General features: G+C 38.8%; 1 protein-coding gene across 1 annotated transcript in view; it reads left to right on the top strand.

Moving 5' to 3' along the window:
• Positions 1-22005, top strand: part of FRY (FRY microtubule binding protein) — a 274897-nt gene that overhangs the window by 140079 nt on the left and 112813 nt on the right. Inside the window, 6 exon segments of the mRNA XM_079137248.1 lie at positions 899-1002; positions 1475-1583; positions 3710-3796; positions 7874-8045; positions 9699-9831; positions 14453-14560. Of these exon segments, the coding sequence (XP_078993374.1) occupies positions 899-1002; positions 1475-1583; positions 3710-3796; positions 7874-8045; positions 9699-9831; positions 14453-14560 (713 nt within the window).

Below are 22005 nucleotides of genomic sequence, written 5' to 3'. Positions count from 1 at the left end.
TACCGGCCACTGCTCCTTCATCTGGCCTCCCTGTACTGGTCTTAACTAGCACACAAATGTCCTAGTTCTTGAATATGACTCCTTTAGCTTCCATGAGCCATTGCCTTTGCCTCAAAAGCTCTTTTTTTTTTTAATCCTTTCAAAGTATCTTGTGCCAAGTACAGTGGCCACTCGCATATTTGTTGAATGAGTGATTGAGAACATGGATGGATTTAAAGTTCCTCTGAGTTTTCATCTGGAAAACCTTTCCTGACTGCCCTGTTGTCCTTCTGTACCCTGTTGCCACGAGTTGTTTATACTCTCCTAGAGTTTATTGGTTATTATCTATCACCCATGCCCTATTGTCTGGGAGCATCTAAAGAAAGACACACACACAAATAATAATAATAATAATAAATTTTTAAAAATATAAAAACACAAACTTTTTTCTGCATATCCCAAATTATAGTATAAGTGCTTAGTACACTTTAATGTCAATAAATATGGGGGGGTAATCAGATGGGATGGGGACAGAAGAGGTAGAGGAATAAAAGCAATAACAGTGCTTAAAACGACATAATAAAGGAAAGAACAAATTGCTTCTACTGTTGCTGCTACAAGAGTCAGGTTCCCTGGGCAGGAGAGAGAAGGCAGTTTCTTGAGCATGTGCCTTGGCAAAGAAGAGAATGATGCGACTTCCAGCAGAATGATTGTCCCACCGTGGTGGCATTTGGATTTTTTCTCATGGATTATTTAGGCAATGAGCATTGGGTGGTAAATACCCATAAGTCCAGATGATGGAGTATGTGCTTGTAGGGACCCTGCCATCCAATTGGGCCTACCTTTCCCAAACATTCAGTGAACCAAGTCTGGACATCACTGCTTAATTAGCAATGTTACCCTTTGGTTTTTGTTGTAGAATAAAGACCCCAAAATGGCTCGCGTGGCCCTGGAATCTCTCTACAGATTACTTTGGGTTTACATGATTCGAATTAAATGTGAGAGCAACACAGCTACTCAGAGGTAAGGAGCTGGCTTGTATTCATGTTGACTATGTCATAGCGTTTTAACAATTGTACCCACATTACTCAGCCCAAGTAATGTTTTCTTTTATTGCTGCCTCTCCTAACCCAGCCAGAAGCTGTTCAGAGCAGACAGTTTCTGAAAGATCTAAGTCCTAGAGCATTTTTAGCCCTTCCTTCATCTTTGGTTTGGCAGCCTTTACTGAAACTCCAGCCTCTACCAGGATCAACGGGTCCTACTTCCAGGATTGCATTCACCACTTTAACAAAGGAAACAACCATAATTTTCTAACTGCCCTTAGTTTTCCAAAAATAAATTTCATAGAGTAATTATGTTAATGGAAAAGGATGAGGTGGTTTGTTTTTCTGAATTCTCTCTGATACTTAGATAAGATGAAACATCTGCCCTTTTCCCTTCCAGAACTGGAGCTCAGCCAATCTTGCTTGTTTTCTCTTTCCCCCTTATTTTCCAGCCGACTTATAACCATCATCACAACACTTTTCCCCAAAGGGTCCCGCGGTGTGGTGCCAAGGGATATGCCTCTGAACATCTTTGTGAAAATTATCCAGTTCATTGCCCAGGTAATGGAGAAATTTCTGGCAGTGAGAATCTTCTAATTGCTTCTAAGTAGCCAGGCTCTTTCTTATGAAGTACTAAAAGATGCAAAGTCTCAAATCTTACGTGTTCTGACTTTCCTGAAGGTTTTGAGTGTTTTCACACATAGCCTAATCTTTCACTTCAAAACATATTGTGACACTAGTATGTGACGTGTTTTCAGCATCTGGCAAATAAAGAAACTGAGAGACAGAGTCTAAGTGACTAATCTAAGATTATAAAGTCTGTTAGTAAAGGCTTCTCGACTTCTCTGTCCCTGCTTTTTTCTGCCCTCGATTCTAAAAGTAAAGAAGCAAAGTTTTCAATGTTGGGAGGAAGTAATTCTAAAAGACAACAATATAATTTGTGTGGTAAGTTAATAATGTTCTAATTTTCACCTGTGAAAAAAGAATATTAACGTTTGTCAAGGAAATTTATTCATTGCCAAAAAATGTTCTTGCACTTTACATATACTAATTTACTTTAAAACTAGGTCCAGTCATATTAAACAAAGTTTTTAGCACGTCATTTACTACTATTTAGATCTAAGATTTTGATCCTTTTGTTGTTGTTGTTGTTGTTTGTTTCTACTTGGGATAGAACTGAGGGCCTCACACATGCTTAGTATATACTCTACCATTTAACTATATCCTCAAACCCAACTTTTATTTTTTAAGACACTTAGTGAGTTCATTGTCTTACCCCAACTTGGACCTCCTCATGATTTACAGAGGAGTAGGAAAAGACTTATTCCGGTCCCACCTCTGCCTTAAGCCAGCCCTTTTAATCTCAAATAAATCAGAGAATACCTTTTTTTTTTTTTCAGTTTCTGTATTTGTAAAATGGGTGTATGCCTCAGAATTTTGTAGGTCAAGGGAAACAACAAGCAATAAAATAATGTTTAAGTAGTATTGATATTGATACAAAGATGTAGGGTTCAAATTGTTATGTCACATAATATATGATATTTCGCTTCATGTTGAGTACAATGAAATATCTCTGTAATATGTGTTCTTAGGGAAAGGACATAAGTTGCTATGCGGGTGGAAAATTTAATATAACTTTTCTTCGTATAGTTATGAGGTGGTTGACAATATACTTTGATTATTCTGGAATATGTTATATAAAATGAGCATGTCATATCTAAGTAGCCACTATCTCAAATTTCTAGAATCTCATGGACATGGTCTTATTTAAATAACTGTTTTAGTCAGCTTTTTCACTGCTATGACTAAATGACCCAACAAGAACAACTGTAAAGGAGAAAAGGTTTATTTGAGGGCTCACAGTTTTGGAGGTCTTAAGTCCACAGAAAGCCAGCTCCATTCCTTGGGGCTCAAGGTGAGGCAGAACATTATAACAGAAGAGTATAGTGGAGGGAAGCAGCTCACGTCATGATCAGGAAGCAGAAAGAGAGAGACTTCACTTGCCAGATACAAATATATACCCAAAGCCATGCCCCAATTCCCACCTCCTCCAGCTACAACCTACCACTTCAGTTAATCCCTTTCAGGGAATTAAATCACTGATTGGTTTAAGTCTCTCACAACCCAATCATTTCTCCTTCGAACCTTCTTGCACTGTCTCGTGAGCTTTTGGGGGACACCTCACTTCCAAACCATAACAATAACCTTAATATCTTATTTGTTACTTATTGTTCTTTTAGAATTATTTGCTAGAAATGAGCCAAAGGATATTTAATATTAGAGAACAGAGGAAAATGATCATATTGCAGTCAGATCATAAAAATACATTATAATAAGTTAACAGCAGTTGTAGTATGAGTGGGAATAAATTTGACCTGTTTCTAAACCCAGACACCAAATGTTTTGATTTTTGTTCCTGTGTCATCAGTCATTTTGTGCTTTCAGAGCAAATTCCATCTCTTATATAATGAAGGTGTCCTTGCACTGCATGCAGAAACGGAAGCAGCTCTGCCAGCATTTCTGACGGGCATGAGCTTCCCTCAGGGATTCTCTGTGATCCATAAAACTGAGCGTTCCCCCTCTTTTTCTAGTAGTCACCTGTTGGGTGCATATGATGAAAATAACCATTTGATGTTAAATTTGTGTTTCAACATTTTTATATTGTTTTGTTTTGTTGTTCTCTCTAGGAACGTTTAGATTTTGCAATGAAAGAAATCATTTTTGATTTTCTTTGTGTGGGAAAACCAGCCAAAGCTTTCAGTCTCAATCCAGAGGTATGAATGATCCTTTTATGTACTTCTAACAGAGCATGTATTCACAGAATCATACCTTTGCTTTGCAACTTTGGGGAACAGGATGAGGGATGACTTCTCTCAAAAGTCTCATATTTGTTCCTGTTCATGTCCAGATTCAAGTGATGGTGTTTCAGAAGTAAAATTTTACATGAATAGATTTAGAATGATGAAAGGTTGATGTGCTACCATATTCTGTACTTGTATAATAGAGGACATCTTTCCCCAAAAGATCATCTGTTGCTAATAAATCAGGTTATTTTATTTTAGAAAAGTAAATTATTTTACTTGTAATAACATTGATGCAGATTAACAAATTTTGTATTTTAAAGTAATAAAACAGAGAAGAATAAATATATGTAATAAAATATTATAAAACCTAGTGAAATTAAATAATGTATGAGCATATTTCTGTGACAGCATCCCTGCTCAAGGGTCAGGCAGATCGTAGAAATGAGTCCAAAGTGGATGGGCTCCGGTCCAGAATGGGTGCTGTGTGGAGTTGGGGCTATGCAAATGAATAGCACCCTTAACCATCAGCCAACAGAAATATGCCGGCAAGTTGCCTCTGTGCAGCCCTTTTCTTAGAAGATTATAGAAGGAACACTGAACCAGAAGCCGGCACAGCTGGATTTGCCACTTACCACCAGCACTGATGCTTTTACTAGCTATGCGACATTTACTTCTCTGAAGTTCAGCCTTTTCACCAGTAAAATGGACAAAGTGCTTTTCTATCTCGCTTCATAGAATAGTGATACAAGGAAGAATACATCACAAACTAGGAAGGAAGGAAAGGGGAAAGAGGAAAGAAGGAAGGAAATTGTACATCAGGCATTTTTTAAAAGATTATTTATATCATCACTGAGATATTGTTGGGCTCCTTTATTCTGTCGGTGGGGAAGGAGGCCCAGAGACTCAACGTAGGCAGCTTTTTAGTAGCAGAGGGATCCCAGTATCTCCATGCTCCTTCCCACCACACCCTGCATTCTATTCCTGACACTAAAGTTGCACATGTCTGGCAACAAGTGGAAGCCCAAAAATGGGAAGTTCTGTCTGGTGGCTAATGAACTGGCAGGCTGCCAGAATGACTGCTGCCAAGGTCAGCAGGCTCTGGGGAGGGGCCAAATCCAGGGCAAAGCCACAGCCTTCGGCTGAATGGAGGCCCAGGTCTGGAGCAGAGTCTTTGCTTGCTACAGACTTTCTCAGCATAATATTTTCTCAGTATTCATATCTCCACTGTTTTAACAATCAGTTCTCAGAATCACTGGGTTATTTGTCTTAAAAGAATGACATAGTCCCAGCTATTTGAGGGGCTGAGGCAGTTGATCATGTGAGCTCACAAGTTCAAGGCCAACCTGAGTAGTATGGTAAGACCAGGTCTCAAAAGAAAAAGAAAAAAAGAAAAGTTAAAAGCTACTATCGTCATCTATAAAATTTATCCTTGCTTTTCTCAAACTTCTCTTTCAATCTATGATGAATTATTTAATCTCTCTCTGTGACGAACACTTGAAATTTTAGTTTTAAAAAAACTACCAGTAAGAAAAAATATTTGGATAGTCCACATTTGATCTTGATCTTACAGGGTTGTGGAAGAGTTTATTTGTTAGTAGTTGGTAGTTTATAAGCCCAAATGCACAGTCATGAACCTCCTCAAAAGCAGACATAGAATAATCTATGAAGCAGATGTCATTCATTTGGTGAAATAAACTGCAGGGCAGTTTCTCCAGAAACATATCCTAATGAGGTCTTAAATAGTATTTTGGAACTAGCTCATGTAACCAGGCCTAGATATCTAAAGTGTTGTTATATCATAAAGCATATTACACCACTACTCAGCAGTTAGATAATTTCCAGGTAAAGGTCTTGCCGTAGTTTGGACCCAGGTAACTTCCTGTATGCCCCCTTATCTTCATGAGAACTTTTTATCTGTGAGAAGAGCTGCTGGGTCATCAACTTCTCTCATTTTTGCCTTAATCTAAAATAACATGGAACTGAAGGTCCTACCAAGACATGCTAGAGGCAAGAAATGAAAGGAAATAAATTGGAGATGAAGATAAAACATTGTCTTTTTTCACAGGCAACATGACTCTCCCTGTAGAAAATCCCCAAAAATCTACAGAACACCTGCTATAATGAATAACTGATTTTAGGAAGTTTGTGTGATGCAAGATAAATGAACCAATGTATTTATGTTTTATAGTAGCGAACAACTAGAAATTGAACAGTTTACAATAGCAATGAAAAAATACTTAGCAGTAAAACTGATGAAACACATACAACATTTTTGTACTGAAAATTACAAAATATTAAGAAAAAACAAACATTAACTGAATAAGTGAAGAGAAATATTGATTGTAGTAGACTAAAAGACTTGGTGTTGTTGAGAGGTCACCTGTGCCCAAATTGATCCATATAAACCATAATGCCAATAATAATCCCAATCAAAATCCCCAAAGCTTTTTATGTACAACTTGATTTTAAATGTTTTATAGAAAATCAACTAGGATAACTAACATAGTTTTGAAGAAAAGGAATAAAGTTGGAGCACTAGTAAGCCTGATGTGATCTTAGAATTACTGCAAGTTTATACAGCAATCACTTCCCCATGTGATATTGGCAGAAGGATGACTGTAAAGACCAATTAATCAGAATAGAGAAGCTAGAAATAGACCCACATGTAAATGACCAGTTGATTTTCATCAACAGATCTAAGTTACTTCAATGGATAAATAATAGTCTTTCCAATAAATTGGGCAACTGGAAAGCCGCCTGCAAAATAAGGAGCTTCAACTCCTAAATAATTCAGTAAACAAAAATGAACTGAGGGCTGGGAAGGCTCAGCTGGTAGAGTGCTTGTCTTGCAAGCACAAGGCCCTGAGTTCGATCCCCAGTACTGCAAAAAAAAAAAAAAAAAAAAGAACGGAAAATAGATCATAAACTTAAATGTAAAATCCAACACTATAAACCTTCCAGGGAAAAAAAAAATTGTGAGAAAAGTCTTTGTGACCGTCAGTTGTGCAAAAATTCCTGAGACATAAAAGTCACAAATTATGCAAGAAAATGTTGGTAAATTGAACATTATCAAAAATGTCTTAAAGGTCTGCACTTTAGAAAACAATAAAGTGGAGAGTCACAGACTGGGAGAAAACATTTTCAAAATTCATATCTGACAAAGTACTTTTTTCAGACTATGTAAAGAATTCTATGTAAAGAATTCAATGGGAATCAACAACCCAATTTTTTAAATGGGCAAAATAAACAGTGTTTTCATCAAAGAAGAGATACAAATGGCCTATGAAAAGATATTCAACATCAAGTCATCAAGAAAACCTAAGACTAAAAACCATGATGAGATGTGCTGGGAAGGATGCAGAACAACTAACTCCAGCTGTCTCATGCTCGTCTAGTGAGAATGCACTTTGGAGAGCCAGGGTCTTGCCAGGTTGTCTTTCAGATCCAATATTATGCCTTACCTAATCCTCAGACAGATAACAGTCTGGCCCAGGATAGACTTTCTTCTTATACACCCGTTTGTTTTAGTAATAGATTCCATAGCATTGCTTTTCTTAAAATTTATTCTCAAACTGGCTGAACTTTGTGAATCAAAAATCAAGAACTACAGTTCAGAGTAGGCAGTTCACATTTAGAACTCTGAATGTTTCCCTCCATCTTTGTGAATTAGCATGTGTGGTGTCTCTCTCCTTCTAGAAGGCCCAGGGATTTTGTTTACCTCAGTTTACCCCAACAGCAGCAGCCCCACAGGATGACCCTCTATCCCTCTCAGGTACACTCTGTATCCCCTGAACAAAATGGTTTGTAACCATCTCAAACATGCCCTCCAAGTTCAATGAAAAGCTTCCCATTGGTTTTCTTGTAATGCAGCAATAGTGATGGAAACTTCATTTTCAAAGGTGTAGCATATGTTTTTGTGCCTCTTAAACTATTTTCCCATGTTGATCTAGATGGACAACCAAGCAGAATTTCTCTGAAAGGCTGATGGTATAATTCACTGCAGTATTGGGCCTTTCTTTTTTCTCATGGATGCATTGTTTCTCATAGAGAATGAACATTGGTTTACGGGCATTCTTGGTGATAGCTGATAGCTTGCAGCAGAAAGATGGTGAGCCTCCCATGCCAGTTACAGGAGCTGTACTTCCTTCTGGAAACACATTGAGAGTGAAGAAAACGTATCTGAGTAAAACGCTAACTGAAGAGGAAGCCAAAATGATAGGTGGGTTTAGAACATGGACTAGAACTGGGGTGAAGCTTTAAAATCACTATTAGATGCTTACCTTTAATGAGAAACTCTCTTAAAAAAAAAATCTTTGTAAAAATAGCAGATGAGACATTCCAGTGTTAATTGTGTTGATGAATTCATGCCATGTTTTGTTTTATTGCCCTTTAAACTTTTTAGAACTTCCTGGGAAATATTTTTCCATTCACATAATGAGTTTTATATGAATCTTTTCAAACCTCTAATATTATCTACATTTTACAGTAAATTTCTAAGACATCTGTATGCTTTGGTAAATAGTCTTATTTATAATTTATTCACTCATTTTTATAGTATCTTTTCTATTTTTTTAGTAACATTGCCTAATTTGTATCTTAAACATGCCACATTCTACAAAAAGCCAAGTTATATTGTGAATCTAACTTCTTATTTGGGATTAGTTTCTTTTAAATTTAGTTATTTTAATCCAAAGAGATGAATATCTGCACTTGTTTACTTCTCATTAAATACCCAAGTTTAGAAACCTGCAGCAAACTTTTTTCAGGTAGTTCCTGGATTCCAAAGATACGATGCAAATGTGCAGAAATTTTGTTACTTTAAAATACCTTGGTTACATAATGCTTAAATGAATTCAGAAGACTTAATGCATAAGAAATAATTAAAGTAGTTTTTGCTCTTCATTTATTTTATACGTGCATTGTGAATGTATACAAAACATAATTCATATATGTAAATCTATGTAATGTATATATATTATATGTACACATATGTAATATGTACACATTTGTTTTCCACTGGAGGATATTGACACTGTTTAATGAAAGAAATAAAAAATTGACTAAAATATATTTTCCTTCACTTTAAATTTTGTAATATGAAGTCTCATTTTATTTTGCTAAAAATAGAATTCATACATATATTTCAGAGAACAATCTGAAGTTAGTAAAATCTTAACCCAAAATAAGAATTAGCCTTTATTCACATAATCACCAAAGATGGTGGATTTTTCTTATACTGACCAGAAACTTAAAAATTCAAAATGTAAGCCCAGTTCAGTGCAGCACATCTGTAATCCCAGTGACTCAGGAGGCTGAGGCTGGAGGATTGCAAGTTCAAAGCCAGCCTTATCAACTTAGTGAGGTCCTAAGCAACATAGCAAGGTCCTAAGCAACTTAGCAGACCCTGTCTCAAATTTTTAAATTTTTTTTTTAAAAAGGGACGGGGCCTAGGAATGCGGCTCAGTGGTTAAGTGCCCAGGGTTCAATCCCTGGTTAAAAAAAAAAAAAAATTCAGGGCTGGGGAGATTGCTCAGTTGGTAAAGTGCTTGCCTTGCAGGCACAGGGCCCTGGGTTCGATCCCCAGCACCGCAAAAAAAAAAAAAAAAGAAGTCAGAATGTCTGCTGGAAAATAATTCCTACTGAAATATTACAGTTCTTGTTAATTTAATGTAAATGATTATTTGGTGAGCACCTGCTAAGTGTAGAGCCCTGTGCCAAGAGCCGTGCAGAGGGAAACTGAATCAGGCACAGACTCTGCTCAAGGAAATCGTTGGCTTATAGGGTCTTCAGTAAAAAAATGTTATAGAAGATTAACTGAAGCTATTCTTTGATGGCTTTAGTCAAAATCATAACTCTAATACCTGTTTTTTAGGCATGTCCTTGTATTACTCTCAAGTACGAAAAGCTGTGGACAACATTTTAAGGCACCTTGATAAAGAAGTAGGACGGTGTATGATGCTAACTAATGTCCAGATGTTAAACAAAGAACCCGAAGACATGATCACGTGAGTACAGTGAGGCTGTTATCAATGAGGAATTGATAAACCAGGCCTGGTGGCGCACACCAGTGATCCTAGTGACTTGGAGGCTGATGCAGGAGAATCACGAGGTCAAGGCCAACCTGGGCAGCTTAGGGAGACCCTATTTTAAAACAAAACATGAAAAGTACCCAGAGGTAGCTCAGTGGTAGAGCACTTGCCTGATGTGCCCAAAGCCCTGGGTTCCATCCCCACCATTCCAAAAGAAAAAAATGAGCGATTAATGAACCAAAAGATGGAGGTAAATATTCTTTCTATTTCTTTTGTGGTTTATTCTCATCTTCTTAGAATCAGAGTTGTAAGAAGTGCTAAGGATAGTTAAAATAAATAAATAAAAATAATTTGACATTGCCCAGCATGTGGAAGGCCTAGAGTTCGATCCCCAAACCAACCCCAAATTTTTTTACAGTATTCCATTGTCCATAAAATAAAGTCAAACCTAACGTTGATCTATTTGTGTTATATTTTGAGTACATTAAGCCAGCAAGTTAGAAAATAGGCTCCCTGACCCATTTATTGGTCCACATTTTTCAGAAGTGACATTTTGTTCCCAAGCTCTGTCACAACACCTGTGACACAATGATATCCCAAAATTACACATGTCTTATCTTTACATTTTGCAGTGGCAGTGCGTGCTTAATAGTTTTGGCACAATTGTGCCTTAGATTTTAAGAAAGTGCTAGTAATACTAATGTAGAACTCATGTTCTTTGCCAAAATCTAGAGCTCTGTTTGTAATTAGAACTCTGCAGAAGAAACCTGTCCAACTTATATTTGCTATTTTCAATGAATTGTAATAAGAACTAAGATTTGGTTCTAATTCTACATTTATAAAAATTGAGACTTTGTCATTGGACTGTGAGTTAGATCTTATTTGGCAGCTGTGGCATGAATTTCTAAAACATAAATAGGAAGATTTCCTCTGTCACCCAGCAAAACCAGCCTCAGATATCAGAAACAATCTGAAGTTATTACCTGTATAGAGAAGTTTATATTGTGCATATGAATTTTATTATATTGACAGTGTATGCTCATGATTAAAAGTTGAAGTACAGAATTATCTTAAATACATATGTAGCAGCATCTTAAGTGGAAAGCCCTCACCTCAGATCCCCACTTGAAATCTGTGACCATCCCTTAGCTTCTTGGGCTTCCTTCCAGAACTCTCCCTGTGTAAATATACTATATGGAAATACAAATGCTCCTCAACTTATGGTGAGGTTACCTCCCAATGAGCTTAAATTTTAAGTTGAAAACTTTATAAATCGAAAATACATGTACTACCCCTAACCTACCCGGCATGCTAGCTCAGCAGCACATGCACTGGAGAGTGCTGGTCTTTCCCCTCGAGATCTCAGGCTGGCTGGGAGCTTCCTAGCATTGGAAGAGAAAAATCACTTGTCACTAGCCCTGGAGAAGGTCCAAATTCAAAGTTCCTTGTAGTTTCTACTGAATGCAAATCACTTTCACACTATGGTGAAGTCAAAAATTACTAAAGTGGGGACCATCTGTACTTTCTTTTTTTTTTTCTTTTTTTTCTTTTTTGGTAAAAACAGAATTATACAATGCATATTATCCTGCAACTTGCCAGATGTTTAATTAAACCACATGAAGGTCATAGCACTATGAACTTTCCAACCAAAATAAATAACAGAATTGAGATTGAACAAGATTAATGGCATTAAAAATACTACTTTAGCTTTTAATTTCTTGCCTCACAAAGTCAGAAAGACTTTAACCTCAATATTCCATACCCCTTGAATATTTTAAAGATATTTTTGATTTGTACGGTAGAAAATATAAGAAATACTTTAAAAAATTCTTCCATATAGTTATTTCCTATTAAAATATTAAAGAATTAAGGAGCTTCAAAGGAAAATTGTAGTTATATTCAAGAAACATCTTAAGGTAGATTCAGAACCAAAACAATATATTAAAAAATGTGTAGGCTAAGTGAAATAGGCCAAGCCCAACAAACCAAAGGCCAAATGTTTTCTCTGATAAGTGGATGATAGTATATAACAAGGGGTGGGTCGGGGAAGAGAAGAATGAAGGAACTTTGGATACTGTAGAGGAAAATGGGGTGGGAGAGGGTGGGGGATGGAAAGATAGTAGAATGAAACCGACAGTATTACCCTATGTATATGTATCATTACATGAATGGTGTGATTCTACATTGTATACAGCCATAGAAATGAAAAGTTGTACCCCATTTGTGTACAATGAATCAAAATGCAGACTGTAAAAATTTTTAAAAAGTAATAAAAAAGAAAAAATGTATAGGCTTAAATATAAATGCAAATATTCTACCTATGTTTTAACTAATGCCTCACATTTTTTCTAGATTCTTGTTTTTCCTATTCATCCATTTTAAGATTCCCCAAATAAGGCTAGGAATAGTTTTCATGCTAGACTTCAAAGTAGATCCTGGAGTGGAAAATCACTCATTGCTTCATTTCTTAAAACAAACAAGGAGAACCATTAGGGAATCATATAAGCATTTAGGGGAAGAGGGCGGAGGCCACACAGCACTAATGGGAACAGTCATCTGAACTGATATTTGAGGTCGATCCACCATGTTCCCAGGCTCTGTTTTAAGGTATGAACTTGAACATTGAGTATTTTGAGTTACTCAATCTCCATTCCTCATTTCTTTTGTGACTAATAAAAGAAAGAAAGAAAAGAACAAATTTTAAAAAATAGTAATTTTAACATCTGTTAATAAATATTCTTAATTATGTTATTTTGGGAGTTCACACAGCTTCCCATAAAAACTCCAGAGAGCAACAACTGCAATAGTAAGAGGGAATCATGCACCAATTAATTCCTAATCTAGGCTGATTTTATCAGCTTGGAAGTCTATCTGGATTTGCCTTACACTTTAGGCCAGGCGGGGCCATCCCTTTTCCAACAGACATGAAAATAATTGCAGCTGTTTACAACATCTGGTGAGCAAGCTAGGAGAACTGTGTAAACTATTCAGACTACTCACAGCTATTGTGGGTTTCATCCAAAGACATCTCTCTCCTTCAGCTATTTAGAAATCACTGTGCACCAGCTTCCTTTCTAGGACCCTCACTTATCTAATGCAAAAGGTCCATGAAAAAGGAGAGAAAATAATCTATAGGCTTCTACAAAAGTGGAGTATTTTAGAAGTCAAAGTATATATTTTATTTTTCATATGAACAGTTTTGCATTTATTTTTAATAGTCTTACAAAAACATTCTAAAATGTAATGTCACAGATCAAGATGCTATTAGATTATAATCAGGTTATAGAGAAGATGGATTTGTGCATCCTGTTGCAAATACTTGTTGCATTGCTGTTCCCAGAAGGGAATGCTTCTGTGCCACTTTGCATTTTCATTATTATGTCTGTATCCTATGATTGCTTGGTAACCGATATTATATTTATTCTCAGAGTACTAAACTATCCAAATTTAGATATGCCATTATATATTGTCATATAAGGTTATTTGAAAGATTTGATTTTTCATAAAAGGTTCATAAGGTTATTGTTAAGTGGTTAAGAATCATATAGTTACCCATTAAAACAACTAAAACTTAAAATAGCATATTATGAAATTCAGTTGTTCCTCTGTATCTATGAGGAATTGTTTCTGGGATTTCCCACAGATACCAAAATCCAAGGATGCGTAAGTCTCTTATATAAAATGACATAATATTTACATATAAACTATGCATTTCCTCCCATATTAAGTCATCTTTAGGTTACTTATAACACCTAAGACAATGCCAATGCTGTGGAAATAGTTGTTATACTTTTTTGTCTGAGAAATAATGACACAGGGAAAAAGTCTGTACATATTCAATACAGGCACATTTTTCTTCAAATATCTTTGAGGTTGAATCCATGGATGTGGAGCTCACAGGTGATGGGGACTGACTGTATACATTTTTCCTTTCTGCGTGCTAATAATACAGAAGTCATTGTTATTACCATTAAACACTAACATCCTCAGGGGAGTAACTAAAAAGAGGGGACTTTCCATAGAGATTAGTATAATAAGTCAGAAATGGATATACAGCCGAGTACTTTTCAGAATTTTACTTGTCATGAAAGACTTGGTTTGGAAACAATTTCTTGAAAATGGGGGTAGGGACAGTAGAGAAGCATAGCACATCAGGGAGAGAAACTTCCAGATGTTACACTTGTAAAAAGGGCCATTCTGCATATATATTAAATCCCATTTGTGAATGTTGAATGGAGGAACGACTATAATATATTTCTTCATTCTGATACATTTAGACACGTCTGGGACTCTAGTGTTTTAAATGCAGATTGTAGGGACCAAACCCCCTGGGACCCACCTGAATGCCAAGCCTATGACGAAATGCTGTTGATAATCAGCATTTTCAAAGATATGTAACTCTGTGTTGCATTTACATTTTTAAAAGTTTTATTAGGAACAAACTGTAAAGGGCATTAACAGAATACTAGAACCAACATAAGACTGTGATTCAGAGGCATGGATTGAGTTCCAGTCTTTGTTTAATTATTTAACCAAATTTTTAAAAAATTTCTCACAACTTTTTGACCTATATTTAAATTTTCTCTTCAAATGCTAGGGGGGAGAGAAAGCCCAAAATCGATCTTTTCAGGACCTGTGTTGCTGCTATTCCTCGACTGCTTCCTGATGGGATGTCAAAACTTGAACTTATTGACTTGCTGGCCAGGTAGGTGAGGACTGTCACAAACATCATTTGACCAAAATTGATCTTAATCTTTTGTCATGATTCCTAGAAGAAAAGAGTTCCATATTTAGAATCAACAAAAGTTTATTGATTAAGTTGTTATTTCTATGTATAGGCAGGAAAGAATAAAGAAATGTTGACCAAGGCTTCTACCCTTCTAGCTGGTGTTTGCCACCTGTCATCACCTGCTCTTTGGTTGGCGTTGTTTGTTTGTTTTGTATCACCAGTAACCTTGAGCCCATGGATCCTTCTCTTTTCCATTCCATGCTTAGGGCATACTTGAAGGACATAAGGTTTTTAAACAATTAAACCCTAGGCCTTTCTGAAGCTTCACAATGAGAAAGTGAGCAAAAAGCACATTCATTGGAAGGGGGCAGGCAGAAGGAGAGAGGAAAGGCTAAACCTGGATGGAAGAGGGGTTTTTCCAGTTCTGGGTGAGGTCACCCAAGAGGACCGAAGGGTGGATTTCAAAACTATAGTAAACACAGTGATTTGGCAGGAGGGGGAAACTGAGGAATGAGCATTAAGAGTCATCCACACTAATATCGAGTCTCTCAGGATGAAGGCAGAGACTGAGAACAAATTAAAACTGTGAGGCAAGTGCCAGAATAACCTGGAAACACGAGGGAGCACCTGTCAGTTTGCCACAGCCAACATAGAGACAGTGTTCCCACAGGGGCTGGGTGACGTATTCCTACAGAGGAGGGGTTGCTGAGGAAAAAGGCTGTAAGTGACCACGAGGCCACTAATGTCCCTCTCCAGGGCCATGTGGAACACTGGAGAGCTGCGCTGCTCCATTATCAGATTAACCAACTTCAAACTGTAAGAAAGACACAGGAAGCAGAGTAGGAGAGCGGAAAGGAAACACGTAGAAAGCCTGAGCTCGCAAAGTACGAATGATATCGCTAATAAGTGGATGATGACACATAATGGGGGGAGGGAAGGGTTAGTGTTAGGGTTAGAGTTAGGGTTAGGGAGGGGGGCAAGTATGGAGGAAGGAAGGACTGTATAGAGGGAAAAGAGGGGTGGGAGGGGTGGGGGGAAGGGAAAAAATAACAGAATGAATCAAACAACAATACCCTATGTAAATTTATGATTACACAAATGGTATGCCTTTACGCCATGTACAAACAGAGAAACAACATGTATCCCATTTGTTTACAACAAAAAAATATATTATAAAAAAAAAAAAAAAAAAAAAAAGAAAGCCTGAGCTTGGCTTCCCTGCTGGCCATTGTACTGCATTGTGACCTAGACGAATTATTTACCCCCTCACCCCCTTTTCCTTGGTAAGACAGAATGATGTTGCCTGTTCATGGGCTGAGGAGAGGCCTGTGTGCACTCTGGTATCTGCAAGGAAAAGAGCAGTTACACTGAAGTGGAAGGAAAAGTTTGGTTTGTTCAGTGAAGACCTAATTGTTGGTATGTACACTAAGGCCTTGGAAGTACCACAGCTTTTAGATGACACTCAGCACTCTGGTAATGCTATTTTGTGGGTAAATCTGTATAGGAGGCTCTTACCTCTGGAATCACCTTGGTAGCTCAGTCCAGGGACACTGGAATCTGCAGACTAGACTGTGGTGCCAGGCGTGTGGGGAGGGAGTTCTGTTAGGCACGGTTGGAATGTCAATGCTATTTATAGCATGTCCTGTTTATTATTATGTACATTCTTATGAAGCCCAAAGCTGTGGGTGCTGTTTTTTTTTTTTTATGAGGGAAAAGAACAAAAAATCTTGAAAGTTCAAGAAAATGACTAGACCGTATTAGAAGTCCACAAAGAGGCCTTTTCCATAAATTTCAAAAGAACCCCCTCAGGCTTTCTCCTAGGGGAGTTGCTGAGTGTGTGACCTGCACGCTGGGTCCATTAACCTATGAGACCTCTCTGAGAAAATGAGCCTCTTCAGATCCCCTCCAAAGGGGCAGAGGACAGAAGCAAAGTCACTCACAGTAAATCTGGGTTTGAAGTGCCACACAAGAAGTCCTCAGCCACTCTCTATACTTTATACCCACCGTCTAGTCACACTTGGATTAAGTTGATTAGAGACGTGGTCTTGTTGGACCTTTGATTTTAAGCGCTTCACACACGTTCACGGTGCATTCTTATTTGAAATTCTGGTTTTCCTCATAATTGGCAAAACACGGCTGATGCCCACTCAGACTCCTGTCCCTTCCTGTGCATCTGCCTGTTAGGAGTTTCAAAGATGAGTCCCACGTAACTGCCCCCAGGCCTTGTCACAGCATTTCTAGTGCTGGCTAAGTACCAGGCTGTCAAGCCTGGGTCCTACATGGGTGTGTCCAACAGGACAGCCGTGTACAGAATGCGGCTGGCAGGCCGCTGCCTCCAGTTTCGGAGTTGTCTGACTTGACGTGTATTGCTCAGCTGAGTGTGCGGCACCTTTCCCTGTGGGCTGTGTGGAGACGCGCTGACCTTGCCAACATCATGGTAAGACCCCGGGGGTACTGCCTTCTGGCCCTCGCAGAGGCCAGATTCTCCACATAGAAAGGGGAGCTTTCTTCTCTCCCTAGCAATCAGGAGATCTCTCACTCTCTTCCCAAATGTGTCCTGCTCCAACCTTTGCTCACAGGAGGGATTTTTTTTCACCAAACAGTCCAAGGCACTTGCCCTCTGTCACTTCCTCCAATGCCATTTGTGCTCTAAGAGTTTGCTCTTCAACATTTACTCTCCTCTTTCAAAAATTTGACTTCGTTAATACGATCATAGAGTTGCAAGAATTAAATAATGCATATAAATCACTTAGAATAAGACCGAGTACAAAATAAGCTCTCACAACAAAATTAGTTGTTGTTTTTAAGTATCTTCACGTTTGGATAATATGTATACCATGCTGCACAATGCTCTTCCTGTGCGTTATGTTATCTAAGCTAGATACATATTTATCCCTGATTTCATGCGAGGGGACTGAACTTCAGAAGAGTAAAACTGTTTGCCCAAATTTACAGAATTTTCCTGAAAACAAATGTCACTGATTTTACACAAAATACTAAACACCATTACACAGTGTTTCCTTATAATTTGTGGAAATGTCTGAGGTAATGCACACGCCATTCCACAGTCTTCTGTGGCATCTGAAATACCTTAACCACTATCCTGCTTTCACTTTTCACATGTGTGTTATGGACAGCTGTTAGTGGGCGGGTGTATCTGAGAGGGAACGAGTCGCAATAGTATATATGGCTTCCAAAATCCACTTAATCTTATTTCTTTGTTTTAATCCAGATATAGTTCAAAGCTCTGCAAATAGCATTAAGTCCATTCTTTACAGACCCGAGGCCACCACCTGATGAGCTGGTACAGTCGCTGACAGTCCACTTATCAGCAAACTCCTCCTTCTGGAAACCCTTGTCTCCTGGGCTTCACTGTGAAACCCTTCTTTCCCTGCTGGCCCTGGGGACATAGGGCAGCAGCTTCCTCCTAATGACCTTGTGTTTGTCTTCCTAGTTTAGAGGAGGAAGCTTCTCCCAGTGATCTTTTCTTCAGGATCTGATTTCGGAGTTTGAAGTCCCTCCCCCTTCATTGGCATAACAAGTGAACAACCACATTACTGAAAGCTACTAAGGCGATTCCATGAAGTGGGAAGCTTCCTTTGTGCAGGTGGAAGTGGGAAGCTTCCTTTGTGCAGGTGGCTTGCATTAAAAGTCCTTTATCCGATGTGGCCCACCAAGAAGGCAGCTTTGTCCAAGTTCCCTTTTTACCTCTTTTAGAACACGTCCCTACTTAATTCAGCAACAACCTTGTGTGAGCAGCATGTACCCTTGGGATCATGCCACTTGCTTACTCTAGATCACGGTGGAAGGTTCCTGGGACCATTAGCGGTGGCATGTGCATTCTGTACAAAATGTGCCTGCGTCTTTGCTCTCTAATCTGAGCGATCATAACCGTGGTCGCAGCTCCTCATGCCAGCTGCTTGGAGGGACAGCTGCAGATGGTGTTGTAATATTGGTTTCTTGGGGTATGTTTTACTGCTGTGTCCCTGTGGAGCTCTGTCAAGACACCACAGTGGTTTTATTTGTAAATATCCATGTACCTGAGACTCTGAGGTTCTTGAGAACCACCTCAAGTTTCTTAGGAATCTTTTTGAGGGCTCCCCCATGGCCGCCACCATAGTCAAACTTCTTCACACGTTGCTTCTCTTTAAGTCTCTCTGTTCTCTTTTTCAGGTACTGTCACTGAACTCTCTTAGAGGACAGGGTTTTTGTTTTTGTTTTTGTTTTTGTTTTTGTTTTTTGTGGGGGGAGATATGTTTCTCTTAATTATAATTGCACCTCAGTTTGTAGTCTGACCTCGTCTTGCTTTTATGGTTCAGGTTCTCTGTGGGATGTCCTAATTGGGAGTTGACAGAATTCCCTCACCTCTCCCCAACACTTTCTAGACAAGGAGACTGAAAAGGACTTACAATAATGTAGGCCAGTCTCCTGCTGCTTTCCTGCAGATCTTAGGGACTCAGAATCGCTAGATATCTTTCTTATTTAATCCTGAGTCATCTCTTCCTTTTTAGCTAGCTATTTTTTTCCTATTTCATGTTTTACATAAATCTTATTTCATAAAATCATCTGTCAGTATCTAGTTAAAATGTAAAACAAATAAGAATGAGAACCATCTAAGTGGAAGAAATGGCAGTTATATCTAACATGTAGCTCTCCGTGCATTCATTTCCAGAAGCAAACACAGGAAGGGAGTCTCATCCTTCTAGAAGTTTCTTCACGGCCCCCTCTCCCTCACTTGCTGCCATAGCGACTTGTCCTGATGGGTGATTTCCCCATCAATCTCAGTTCCATGGCAGGGAAGACCTCTGTCTTCTGTAAACATTCCACTTTTGTGATCAGCTGGACCTTCTATCCCCAAAGCCCCTCCCTTCATCCTGTGTGTTCATCCTTTAGAAGTATTTTTGGACCCTTTCACTAGTGGAGCATGTGGACACCATCATTCCCAGAGTCGTGGCCACCGAGAACAGTAGGACTCCACAGCCCTGGGACTCCCAAAGAGTCCTTCAAATGATCCTGTGCTGTGGGCTTGGAATTTAAACGGATTCCAGATTACAAATTGTTCATGAGAGCAAAGATAGATAAGAACAGAATTAATCTCATTTTTAAAGCTAAAAGCTTTAGCCTTTATTTACAGGCTTGTTCTAGGTAGACCATGACATGGCTTTTATTCTTGGTGCTTTGCTAGTGGTGTTTTTTTTTCTGGCCACTGAAATAAAGTACCAGAAACTAAGAACTTACATAACAGAAATCTGATGTTTCACATTTCTGGAAGCTACAAGCCCAAGATCAAGGACTCTTTGCCTCTGCAGAGTATGAAAATTTGTCTCCTGCCTCTCCGGGCTTCCAGTCCTCCACAGTGCTTTGACTTTCCCAGGCACATAGAAGCAGCACACCAGTCCCCACCTTTGTCTTCCTGTGATGTCATCCCAGTGTACCTGTCTGTCTCCAAGGGTCTTCTTTGTATAAAGACACCAGTCATATTGGATTAGGGACCCTACTCCCATGTGACCATATCCTAATTTGACTGCAAAGATCATGCAGAGCTGCTTGGGAGTGAGGGGGTATTCCTCCCCAAATGGATGGGCTTCAGGCCTTTGACCCTAGCTTGAATAGAGCAACTCAGATTTTCTGAATTATATATGGGAGTTTTTATTAGATTCTCCAGAGAAACAAATAATAGGATATGTATATTGGGAAAAGGGAATTTGTTATAAGAAATTGACTGACATAACCATGGGGGCTGGCAAGCGGACGTCTGCAGGATAGGCCAGCAGACTGGAGACCCAGGAGAGCCAAATTTCCAGTTTGTGTCTGAAAATTGTCTGCCATAGAACCAGGAAATGTCCAGATGAAGTGTAAAGGCTGCCTGCTGGAGAATTCTGTCTTGCTCAGAGGCAGCCAGTTTTTTATTCTATTCAGACCTTTAACTCATCAGACCAGGCTCATGCACAGGATGTAGAACAATCTGCTTTACTCAGTCAACTGATTTAAATATTAATCCCATCTGAAACACACTCACAGAGACACCCAGAGTTTGGCCAGCTATCTGGGCACTGTGGCCCAGCCACGTTGACACATAAAATCAGCAGAGCTCTACATAAAAAAAAAAAAATTTTTGAAAATTCATGGTTCTGCTGGTGATTGAACTAAAGTTTGTAAACACCTGCCTTAGACAATCCTTAATTGGAAGCCTATGTTAAAGGCCTGTTTTCTTTCAGCAACTATAATCACTTAAGAACTATAGATTTAATTGCATAAGATTTTCCTGAAGAATTAGCCTAGAACTTCCTTCTCAGCATCTCTGTAGAACTTCATTGGCTTTCAAGATAGGAGATATATTCCCTGCTCAGTGTAAATCTGTAACCTACAGAGATTTTTCATCTGGTTTGTATAGTCAGATTTGGACCAATTGGTGTCTTAAGAAGAAAGGAGTTTCCTTAGCTTATCAAGCTTTTGAAACACTATCTTCTCAATAGTGTGTAACTGGGGCAGCTTGTACCAGACTTGTTCTGTGGAGAAAATTTTGGATTAAGGATTAGAAGTCCTGGGTTGGAATCCTGGCTCTTCCCCCAGTTACTCACATTACTGAGCAATTTCCTTCACCACCCTGGGGCCACAAGTTCTTTTTTTTTTTGTTGGGGATCGTATCTGCCCTGTTCATGGAGGCTACCATGGGTTTAGACATGTTCTCTGACTCTGAACACCTCCAAGCCGCTGAGTCCTGGAAGTTGGGTCTCAGTGTCTTTGATCTCCATCTCCCGCTTCCTCACGCTCCTCCGCCGGGTGGGGCCCTGTGACTCATGATGACTGCCTCTCAACCTTGGTCTGGTTCCTTCTCCAAGCCATCCTCCCTATACCCTCCTGACTCTTTTTTTTTTTTTCCAAATGTAAATTGAATCATGTTTCCCCTTGTATAATTTACAGTATACTGTTAATTTTCTTCTAACAATAATAGCTAACTGCTGAGTGCTTACTACCTCCTCATTGTGGTGGTAAACACTGTAGGTGGATCATCTTACTAACAGATTTATGAAATGTTGTACAATGAATATCCCCAAGAGGAATTTGAAGCTTAGATTAAGTATCTAACCTAAGGTTATTGGTCAGGTAGCTCTGCAGGCAGTGGGACACTGGAGTACACTCTTAACCCAGTCTCTGTTGTGTTCCTCCTCGGGTGGCCCACAGACCCTTCAAGGAGCTGCCTGCGTCTTTCCCAGCACTGCCTCTCACCCTTCATGCAGGTTCCACCTTACAGCCAGGTTGAACACCAAATCCTAAGTGCTGCACCCAGTGGGTGTGAGGCCTGAGTCTTAGGAGGCTGTAGAGTATTCATTTGTTAAGTAATGAATGAAAAACTCTCTAAAGCACTTTGGTAACTGTAGTCCTCTGTACCAATGTCAAGACTTAATATTATCATGTTT

This window comes from Sciurus vulgaris, assembly GCF_902686455.1.
Source record: "Sciurus vulgaris genome assembly, chromosome: 4".
In the NCBI taxonomy this organism is placed as follows: Eukaryota; Metazoa; Chordata; class Mammalia; order Rodentia; family Sciuridae; genus Sciurus; species Sciurus vulgaris.
This window is presented reverse-complemented; position numbering and strand designations above follow the sequence as displayed.